Source organism: Schistosoma haematobium, chromosome 7, assembly GCF_000699445.3.
Source record: "Schistosoma haematobium chromosome 7, whole genome shotgun sequence".
Classification (NCBI taxonomy): Eukaryota; Metazoa; Platyhelminthes; class Trematoda; order Strigeidida; family Schistosomatidae; genus Schistosoma; species Schistosoma haematobium.
Genome location: NC_067202.1, coordinates 15,843,391 through 15,855,560, shown reverse-complemented (window position 1 = coordinate 15,855,560; position 12,170 = coordinate 15,843,391). Strand labels below are relative to the sequence as shown.

The window sequence follows — 12,170 nt, the reverse complement described above, 5'->3', positions numbered from 1 at the left end:
TCTCGGACCTCAACCAAGGGATTCCTACAGGACCTAGACACAGACTGATAGATAGTCTGTTAAGTATTTGGTACGTCATCTATATATTTCTTTATCCCTATTCTTATACTTGATTGTTGGCGAATACATGTACTGGTCAGTAGAACCACTTGTTTTTTATTCGAGCCCCTGATATAATAGTGCTGATCGAGCATCTAGTATAGACTAGGTAAATCATTTACACATATAAATCGTTCATTATTCATTATATGTAATTTAATGTATCCTATCAGTGTTAAAGTAGCTTCTATAAAAATTCCATATAGGATTTTCATTATCTACCAGTTGTATTGTATTTTCCTATTTATCGATCGCATTAACTCTTAGTAAAACAAATTATATCACTGTCTTGAATGATTCTGATTGAAATTATACCACTCATTAATCTTATCACATATAAGACTGTATGTAATTATGATGTTACCCTCTTGACATTCGAGATATCGAGATAGAGGTCAAATATATATATATATATATATATATATATATATATATATATATATATATATATATATATATTCAGTTTAATTATGCAGTAACATTTTACATTGGTTAATCTATTCATTTAATTGTGAAATACTACTCTCTAGACTACTAATGATTATTCAATTGTTTTGTTTTTATAATACAAAACTGAAAGAAAAAAAAATTACTTGTGTTTATCCATATAGTACTTTGTAAATGTAATCTGAGTAAATGGTGAGTAATCAGTCGTTTGTTTAAAGAGAATTAGTTATTATTCAATATTTCTACTAGCTGTATGAATTTAGTGCTGTAAATGAATATTTCATTTGTTAGATTATTATGATTAGTCTAAGTTGATTTTATAGTTCACTACATGCCTCTTAAAGCTAATGATCTTTCACCGTACCCAATGATTCAGTAACCTCAGAATCCTGGTGTTTATTGCTTCGTAAGCACCTTATATCTCATGGTGTTTAATAAGGAGACAAATAGAGTAAACAGGCTTTTCCTTGAATTATTGTACTGTATTGTCACAATAAATAAAGAAAAGAAAACAATTCTCTGAAGAATAGCTCTGAGTTCCACCCTTACTAAATATCTGATCCGATCTCACTAAACTTCAGTGGTTTTTTAAAAAAAAGTTTTCATATTATCAAGTATTCACCTATTTCTGATTGATGATGCACAACAAAGTCAGTGTTCGACTGTGTTCGTTTCTAAATTTCGCTCTAATGTTTTTTTTTGTTGGTGGAATTGTATTTCATCTCAAGAACATGGACTAATTAGTATTATAGGGGGTTCATTTATTTTATTTATTTAAACGCATAAGCACTGGTACAACGAGGTACCAAAAATATATGTGTCACATCAATCATTTGATTTGTGTGAGGGCTGGAATACTGTCTGGGTTCCTAAACCGGAGCAGATGGTTTTCTTAGGGATTCACACCCGGAACCTTCGACCTATAGGTCTGATCCACAAGGCAGTGGATCAACGTAAGGAGATGCAGTCCCATGATAGCCGGTGACCAATAATTGGTTCACACACCATTTGGTTTTGAATCAGAGTTTTCCAAACTCCCTAGATGGACTCTCACTGGATTATACTCCTTGAATAACATCGTAAAACCCTAATGTCTCCGATTACTGCTTATACTTGTACTACCTTTACCACTACGGGTTTTGGATCGACAACTGCATCTCTGTGCTAATGTGATATGGTAACTCGAACTGATGTACGTACGTACGAAGTTCTATTTTGTTACTGACTGACTGAGATGGACTCTTCGTGTCCACGAACCCGGTTGAAACGCTGGAAATTCGCTTTTCGTCCTCTCAAATTCGTAAACAACACCCGTGGTGAAAAGAGGCAGTGAGTAGGATTTCCCTGGCAATGGTTGTATGCAGATGATGAGAACCCTAAATCTATTTTCTAACCCTAAACTTCAACTGTATGTCATAATTCCAATTCCTCGCATTGCTTTATAAACCTCATTTAGCCCTAGTAAGTAGGTGTGCATTCTCAAGATCATTTTAGAGTCGCACAAAGGTCGTCCATAAATTATAGTTTCACCAATTAATCATGACTCCTAATAGTGCACACAGATATAATACACAATGTCAGCGACCGAATGTAGGAAACTATGGCACCAGTTCACTGTGAATTTTACACCAAGTGCTTAACTGCTATATATATATTTATATATTAGTCTAATTACGTAAGCAATCTAACTTACTATTTTCTTGACACTGTTGTACTACATGAATCATGTGTATTCATATTAATCCATTCAACATGTTTAACTTCTTGTCCTATTTTAAATGGTAATTATTCAACAAATCCATAAAGTTTATTCTATGTATATCATATTTTAAAGGTTACACACAAGTGTATATATATGTATGTCTATTTGTTTATCTATTTGTCAGTGTTCATTTCATCTTAATTCCTGAGTACAATGTTTTACTATGTGATACACACTATTATTCATTAGTTAATAATCAGAATTGATAATTATCAAGTTCAGTGCTTTTGTTCTTTTTTTAATATATTGTAAATCAATCGATCTGTTTGTACGTGTTGCTCATACATCCGCTCACCTCCACTCCTACCCCTACCCCTACACACCCACCCACCCACTCTGTGGTAATTAAATAAACAAACAGTTTTATGTGAATAATTTTCGATAACCTTGTATAACCTTTGTTTACCAAGAATGGTTTCCATCGTATTCTCTAAAACAGTGTGTGCATATATATATATATATATATGAATTTGGAATGATATTGCGTAATATTTGTTTTTTTTTAATTATTGCATCTAAGTGTTCGTATAAGTTGATTGTTTATATAATTACTAGTGTTGACTTAGTACAAATGTCTGTTTTCTTTTCTCTTTTTTTGTGTTCAGTTCAACTTTGGCAATGATACCAATACATTTTATAATATTGTAACAACGTAGAACTTGATACGGACTGACTGACTGACTGTGTTCAGTTTTATTTTCGTGTAGTGGTTTTCAAATCTTTGTCCATCTTATATCTTATTAATTGATTAATCTTTACAATATTGTAAAATGTATTGGTATCATTGCCAAAGTTGAACTTGATAGTTATTAATCCATATTATATTTTTTGTTATATCCCAATGAATAGAAAAATTATATTTCTAACGTTTCGTGACTTAATGTAAGCCACTTCTTCAGTGTAAATGAATAACCGAATTTAAATTTACACAAGTTCCATACTAGGACGAAACAACAGTCTAATGCTTTCAGGATTTCAATGATGGTTTAACTTAGATCAACTTGTGAATTCAACAGTGTTAATTTAAATTCGGTTATTTATTTACTCTGAAGAAGTGTATTTATTTATTTTATCGCATAGATATTGATACAAAGGGGCATCGAATAGATTTGTGTGTGGGTTGTGTTACTGACCGGGTGCTCAAACCGAAACAGGTGGTTTTCTTAGGGGGCCACACCCCGAGCCTTCGATATGAAGGTCTGATCCACAAAACAGTGGAGCAACATAAGGAGATGCAGTCCCATGGTAGCCAGTGACCAACAATTGGTTCATATGCCACTTGTTCCTTCAAGATACTGGAGCCCATGTTCACCATTGGTTTGGAATGAGGGTTTTCCGACTCCCCTAGATGGACTGTCCATGTCCAGCAACTCGGTTTAAGCTCCAGACATTCGCTTTTCGTCCTCTCAATTTCGTAAACAACACCGTTGGTGCGAGAAAGCAGTGAGTAGGACTTCCCTGAAAGTGGTTGTATGTACGTGGCCATGAGAGAGCATTTGGAGATGGAGAACGGACTCCCCACTCTCAGCCGTACCAGGGCATTTGGTGGCACTCTGAAGAAGTGGCTTACATTAAGTCACGAAATGTCACAAATATAATTTTTCTATTCATTGGGATATAAAAAAGTATATTTATTATTGTGAGGTTTAATTGGTATAAATTCAAATCAGTCAACTGGATAAAAAAAAGAAACTCGTTCATGTAGATCTCATTCGGTATTAAACCACATTGAGCACTAAATAACCATCAATTGATTCCGTTCAATTGTTGTAAAGGCTTATCCAGAGTACATTGCTCAAATAAATTAAGGAATATGATGTAATACTGCCTCGTAAAGTCTTCTACTGTGTTGCGCAATCTGCAATATGATCTAATAGTTCAATTTATCACTTCGTAATCAGATAAAAATTAGATATTAACGTTGGTATTTTTTAAATGTTATTTAAAACAATTAAAGTCTGTTAGAATCAGGTACCAAAATATTACATTTGCTACAGAAATGGATGGTAAAAGTATTTGGATGATACTGTTCAGTTAAGAATGCAATCAAGAAAAACTTTCAGTCAAGCTAGTTCGGATCACTTATTTAAAAATGAACCGTAACATGACTACTACTCGGTTATAATGTAAATCACGTTTGATAACATCTCAGGCTACTAAATCACACCATGTTTAGGAATTCGATCAGGGAGTTATCATAGTTCAATAGATGTCAGTCAGATAAAGCTTTCTTTCATAACCCCAGCGTCATGTCATAAAATGACTATCTGCAATCTTCTTCCGTCCACTGTTTGCAACTAATGCGCAATACACTAGCCATCGGGATCATATTTGTTAAACTTGACCAAGGCCCCGTAATGATAACTGAATTATCATCACTGTGCCCAATCACATATTGTCTGACATCAGGTTCACTAACATGGCACTGACATAGGTTGTGACCAATCCTCTGAAAGCGATCATGGAATATACATAGTTGCCGAGCCTATATATAAACATATTGTCTACAAGTTTTCTACATACATTTTAAATCTATTCTTTTTCACATAGAATCATACATCGGCTTAACAGAGATTGCGGCTCACAGTTTAAATTTGCCTTTTAACCAATGTTTTTCATAGTCAAATTTATTGATTCCTGTTTAGGGGTTTATTTAATTTATTGTGAAATATGTGCAAATCGGTTATAATTTGTATCACATCACTGTTGATATATAGATTGGTTTTTTTTTTCAAGCCGAAAAACTAAGCTCGTAACAATTGATAGGATTGTATAACAATGATTCGAATATACACTTGTTTGTTTACTGACATCTACTTGTGTAGAGATTGGTCGATTGATCAGTGAAACTTAACGTAGAACCTAGTATATTTGTGTATTGGTTCAAGCTGTCACAAGAGATCATCACAGCCAGATAGAAGAATGATAGAAATAATAACACTGTTATTGCTAGTAGAAAAGATTAAGCATACACATTATAGTTCGGGAAGAAAACACAATTCCATCGAAATAAAGTATAAGATAACTTTGAAACAAAGAGTCAAAGGGTAGATAAAGAGTTGTTTTTTGTTGTTGTTGTTGTTGAAAACAATATGTATTTGCTCTAATGCGATCGATTCTGAATCATTCCATTCAATGTTCCCAACTGTTAGCTTCTACATGAATCAGATAATCTTCATGTAGACTGTGATAATTATTCAGTTCATGTATTCAAAAATGTAATACAATGTTAAATAATCCTATGTAGATTATAATGTTAATTGCATAGAACCTATCTTACTTCATTCTAGTTTGCACTACTTTGATGGTGCTAAAAAAGAATACTGTGAAATGAGACTGAGCATATATTGTGAACCATTAAAATTAAACAGTACATACTTTTTTATGGAAATGTTTACTAGTAACTGAAAATTAATCTTAACTTGTAAAATATCGTCGAATAAGCAATCTTATCTTATTATATTTGGTTTGAAAGAGATAAATTGTAAATGATATTGTCATAACGTGTGACCGCCGATTAGAGAGCAGTGACTTATCGATCGGATCAAAGACGCGTAAACCCGTATGAGCAATCTAGAGTCTGGACTGGCCTTGCTTTCCGCCTAGCCCAGCCAGTTAAGTCCAGAACATTGGTCTCAGCCTCTGTAATATGGATCATGAATTTCAAACATACTCGGTTTATATACCAATCAAGCAGACTACATCGTACCATAAAATAGAAAATAACATTTGTACAATATTTGGCCAACAGGAAAATGACACGTGAAATAAATATTGACCAGTATGGAAACGACACATCAAATAATAATTGACCAATAGGAAAATGATACCATTTCAAGTCCAAGGATAGCATTAGACTTAACCGGATAATTTTTGGGATATTTTTCTGAATATCCCAACAGATATAAACTCTCTCTCTCCTTTTATACAACAGAATGTTTTTAGCAACAGTTTATTCATTTTTTCATGTGTTTAAATTATGGACTGTTGTTAGTTTGATTACCGTTAAATACCTTGAACATTGGACGGTTGTTTCGTCCTAATATTGGGCTCCTCAACAATGCGCATTCACAAACTGGCATTCGGATACTGAAATCAGAATTTTCGGTTTCTCATATATACGTTTATCCTATAAACAACTGAGTCGGTATACAACATTAGTAATATTTAACTTTAGTCAATCCACAATGTGTTTTTTTTTTACCAAAAACTTATGGGTAAATGACAATATCAAAGCAAATCACTCACAATCTATTGCCGAATATAGACGGGTAAAATGTTTTGTCTTTAATCACAACAGTGAGGAAATTCATACCATTACATAAAGACATAGTTTGTTTCTTTTAGTTGTTAAATACCATTGCCATTCTGCTTCATATCCATCTAAATTATTAATAAACATTTCTATTATCAGTAGGGGTTTTGTGGAGATTTTAGAAATTTCAATAGTTGAAATCATGAGTCAATTGAAGCTAGACCATCATGGAAAACCTGGAAGCGCTCGCGCTCGAGACTGATAGGACCTGTGTTCGAATCTCGCGGAGGGCGGGATCGTGGATGTGCAATGTTGAGGAGTCCCATACTCGGATGAAACTGCCATCCAGTGCTTCCAGGTTTTCCATGGTGGTCTAGCTTCGATTGATTCATGATTTCAACTAGTGAAATATTTCTATGGTTAGTTGTAATTTCTTCCGTTTGTAACTACAATTGTATTTATTCTATCCTAAACAAGTTACATTGTTTTTTTCGTTTTGTAAACAATAGACTTCTAAAAGTAAAAATGATATTATCTATCCAAGAAATAATAGTTTGGGTAATCTTCGTGATAATTATTCTTCTCGGGGAACACTGGATACCTCTAAATCTCATGATGATTTAAATGATGATTCTATTACATATTATTATCCTACATACAATACCGATATGGATTGTTCAAACAATACTATTAATGTTAATAAATCATTTAGCTGTAATGCATCGTGTTTAATTCTTCCGATACCCGGTCTTATTTGGTGTTCAGAACAATTGCCTGCCAATTTCCCTAATTGGTTACCTCTTGGTTGTAATTCAAATCATAATAGTAACAGTACTCAAACATTAACTTCACGAATAACCAGTGGTATTAATAACAATAATACTAGTGGAATAAATCCTGATTGGATGGATCCTCATGTTTCTGGTCTATCTCAACAAATTTTATCAGATCTCAATGATTGTTATAAGTCGAATACATTAGATTTCCAAAGTAATACTACTACTACTACTACTAATAATAATAATAATGTTAATATGAATGATGAAGTTAGTAGTCGGTCAAAGTTTCGTTGTTTTCGTTTCGCTCATTTAACAGCTGGTGTCGAATTATTATTTGTATTTCCAGATGAGAATGCAGCAATGACTTGTTTAAAAATGTGTCAGGTAATTATGATTTTTTTTTGTTGTTGATCATATATATTTACCTTCACAGTTCACTAATTTGGGTTTCAATTTGTATCATCTTGTGTAAATCTCTCGTTGAGATGATGTACTATTTCGTTAGAAAAATCTCAATTGAATATGAATAGTGATCAATGAGATTAGATATAGAGTTTCATTGTTTACACCACAGATTGTTTCTAGTGAATATATCAATTGAGAACCAGGAAACACTAGACGTCTATTTCCTCCTAGTATGGAACTTCTCAGCAGTGCTCATCAATGACCCCGTTTGGTATGGCCATAGCTTAACGTTTAAACCACGTGGGTTTACATTTGTAACCTTACTCATTTCATCATCTTGCGTAACCATTATCCAATTCCATTTTTGAGTAGCTGTCTCCCATCCGACCTGCTTTAACTACTCTTATTATGGCTTCTCATTAAAACTTTATGCATTACTCTTTTCAAAATTAGTCACTAGTGAGCACACAATGATCATTACGATGAGGGGTTAGTGGTGGTTCTTGAGTTTCATTATTTAGATCACAGCATGATCGTGGACAACTATTTAAATCCAGGAGATACTTATCAGTATTCCTAACCCTAACTAGAGCAAATGATTTGTGGAGCAAGTTGAGTGGTTTTATACAGATTCGTGACAGTTTGAAATCCTAGTCAGTCATTACACTATTTGCTGATAGCTTGACATAACATTAACTAATGATACTCATTTAATTGTGTATCTGTTGTCCATATGAATTCAGGAACGCCAAATACAAAAAGTGATGATAAAACTTCTACTAACACCTAAATCTGGTAACCATAATCGATTGATTATGGGGCACATGATCTGGATCATAGCAATGGAATGATGGCTTCGTGATTAATGCATTCGACTTTTGGCCACTAAGTTACAAGATTGAACGCTGTTCCGCCTGCTTCTACCTAAGCAGCCAGATCGTATCACTAACGTCCACATTTATTGTTTATCTCAAAGCCAAGTATATGAATCTGTATCTGGTAATTGAGCTAGTGTTTGGGATACTAGATCCCCAGAAATCCCCTGATAAACGTCTCATTTTTGTAATTTTATCGTAAAAAAATTAATCTTCTCATCCTCGCTCCAGAAGCGCCCACATTTACCTTCAATTTGTATTTTCCACTTGGAAGGACCTTAAATGTCATTAGTTTGTTTCCTCTTTCGGTACACGTTTTTGTACTGTATGTATACGCATGAGTTGTATGGTTGTTTGTTTGTGCTTTCGACTACTTGTGGAATACACGATTTCCCTCGGTTGAATCTGGTGATTTTTCTCTAGCTACCAATACTAGAGTGTAGTGGAATAGTTTGGTTTGTCCTGTTGTTGTGTTGATAACTTTCGATCCGTTCGCCAGTTTTAGATGATATCGTAATCTTTTCAAACGTAACAGCTAATACTGAAATATATCATTATAGTTTAAAGATAATAACCAGTAAACAGTTGCCAATCAATTAGTAAACTAAAAACTCTATGTGACACTATCGTACAAATTCAATTCTCAGGCCTAGTAAGGGTATAATGATGTATATCTACCGATAATTTTAAAAATCACTTAACATGAACATTTTTAATTGAAAATAGTAATTAATTGATAAATTCACGGTTCGCATCCATGATCCTGCACTCAGCGGGATTCGAACCCGGGGCCTACTGTCTTCGCGCGCGAGCACTTAACCACTAGACCACTGAGCCGGCCCCCAACGGTGTTAATGTACAGTAGGTCCTGGGTTCGAATCCCGCTGGGTGCGGGGTCGTGGATGCGCACTGCTAAGGAGTCCCATACTAGGACGAAACGGCCGTCCAGTGCTTCCAGGTTTTCCATGGTGGTCTAGTTTCAATCGACTCATGATTTCAACTAGTGAGATTTCTAAAACTCTCCACAAAACCCATTCTGATAAAATTCACGGTTGTCAATCTTGAATGATGTTAGTTCAATTCAATTATCTGCCATTGAGCGTTATCACCTATCTTTTTATATATATATATATATATATATATATATATATATATATATATGTAAAAGAATAATCCTGTTACAAGTACACGTTTTATTTAGTCAATTTTTTGATTGCGTGATCTGATTGAAGTTAGACCACTGTTGGCAACTTTGGCAACATTAGACGGTCGTTTTGTTCTTGTACATGGAAGTTCTCAGACATTTGAAATAGTAAAATTTATCAAGATGCATATCTCCGTCTTTTTTTTCTTTGCCAGCTTTCTGGTGGACGTGACTATGATTGTGTTGTTGAACAGTTAGATCATCGTAATGCATGTAAGTTGTTCATGTATTAATTTTTCAATAATTTTCATTTTCTGATTGATAATTCAAATGATTGTAAGATTGAGAAAAAATATGTGTAGTAGCTAAAGTTGTTATATAACACTAACTCGGCAAGATAAAAATAATATAATCAGTGGATGGATACAGAGGATCTATCTAGGGGAGTTGGAAAACCCTGATTCAAAATCAGTGGTGCACATGGGCTCCAGTATCCTGAGGGAACAAATAGCGTATGAACCTGTTTGCTGGACACTGGCTATTATGGGACTGCATCTCTTTACGTTGCTGCACTGTCTTGTGGATCAGACCTTTAAGCCAAAGGCTCCGGGTGTGACCCCCTAAGAAAACTACCTGCTTCGATCTGGGCACCCGGCTAGTACCCTAACCCTCGCACAAATCGAATGACTTGTGTGGTGCATATCTGTTTGGTGCCCCTTTTTACTAATGATGATGTGTTTGAACAATGAATAAATAAAAATATGGTCAGTGACAAAAGAGTTGAAATAATGTAGAAAGATTAAATATTGAGGATGTTTTTCGAGACGAGTGAATGAAAATGTATATATAAAGGAATAGTGAAACTAGATCTTGGAGTATGATAAACAATGAATTTATATGTACCGTTGTAATTGATTATGAATAGTGTTTTGTTGTCTTCAATCACTGGTCTATGTTATTATGTAGACCTCAACAAGATAATATGCACTTATCAAGACGAAAGTCAGCGACTTCATGAACTGATGCCATGCCTTGATGTGGGCGCCTATAGTTATCTTCCATCCTTTATATCAGTTGGTGATAATTTGCAAAAATAGTTACCGACTTTTCATCTTTGTCTAATGCCATAATTCTTGTCCTACTATTTCTCCCTTTGTTGCTGTGCAATGCTTGTGCGATACCTGATAGACATTTATGATTAAATACTCACAGGCCAAATATGAAATTTATTTCCATAGACCATGTCATTAAGTAATATAGAGAGTAACTGATGATCGTCATTCTCTCACTTAACTACTTCACTCCCTATGTTCATTTCAAGAGTCGACTCAGACTATTCTTGAAGTAGCTTTTTACGTCTACAACAATGCATCAAAGCGACTTGGTTCTCTCTACCTCCTTCTGGATACCGAGTAATTTTGCATGCTTATCCTTTAGATACTATAATATTAGTCAAATGATTTATCTTTGTTCATCAAAAGACCTTTAGCAACTGAGGTTCTTGCTAGTATCTCAGCCAACTTACCTGCTTAAAGAATTTCTTGTAACACAAAGTTTCGAGATTGAATCTCATATGGTTTATCTTCTGTACACACTATTGAAGTGTTTAACAGGTTATCTAAGATCAATCTATAATATGTAAACTATGAAAATTCAATAATTTCCACATACTGATCTCCTTATACTACTGATTATTTAATAATCTGAATGTTATCTGTTCTTTCTTTTTCTACAAGCTACATTGACAACATATCGTAAAAAATCCTCATCTAATCCATATGAATTATTTCTCCTCAAATTATCATCGTTATTATCTGAAATCCCAACAAAATTAAATCAAAGTTTGTCTCATGATTTTACAGTAAAAGGTAATAAATATCGTGTACCTCCTCTAGCAAACAACGATGATGACGATATGGATAATGATTACACCGGTGACAATAACCCTGACGATTTTGATAATTCAATGCATAGAGATGTTTTTATTCAACCAGGTATTACAAATTTTATAACTACTTGTAGCCCTTTCATCACCAATACCTATGGACCATATTGTTTAATGAAAGATAAAAGACGTCTACATCGCCGTTATGTTATTCATCAGTCATCGACTGATTCAGATTATTCAAATGTTATAGCTGATGGTGAAGATGTGAATTCAATAAAATGTAATAAATCTGATGTTGCTAATAAATTTCGAACACGAACTCGAGAGAAAATTGATTTAGGTTGGTAATTTTATTATTGAATCTAAGTTTGTTCCTATTTGTTGTTGTTGTGAAAACAGATATTAGTTTGTGATTTGGTTACAAAAATAGTAGATGGTCGACTCACCATTTCGTAAGACTATAATGAACAAAAACTCAGGTATTGTAAGCCACACTGTGCCTTTAAAAAATATAAA

At 34.0% G+C, this 12,170-nt stretch overlaps 1 protein-coding gene across 2 annotated transcripts in view; it reads left to right on the top strand.

The window, feature by feature from the left end:
* BUB3_6 (mitotic spindle checkpoint protein Bub3) overlaps window positions 1-12,170 on the top strand; it is a gene marked incomplete at its 3' end in the record, with an annotated part of 87,133 nt that overhangs the window by 42,598 nt on the left and 32,365 nt on the right. For both annotated transcript variants that reach the window (XM_051218100.1, XM_051218099.1), the window contains 3 exons: window positions 7,073-7,726; window positions 9,982-10,039; window positions 11,503-11,994. In XM_051218100.1, coding sequence (XP_051064534.1) covers window positions 7,073-7,726; window positions 9,982-10,039; window positions 11,503-11,994 — 1,204 coding nt within the window. The remainder of the gene's footprint in view (window positions 1-7,072; window positions 7,727-9,981; window positions 10,040-11,502; window positions 11,995-12,170) is intronic.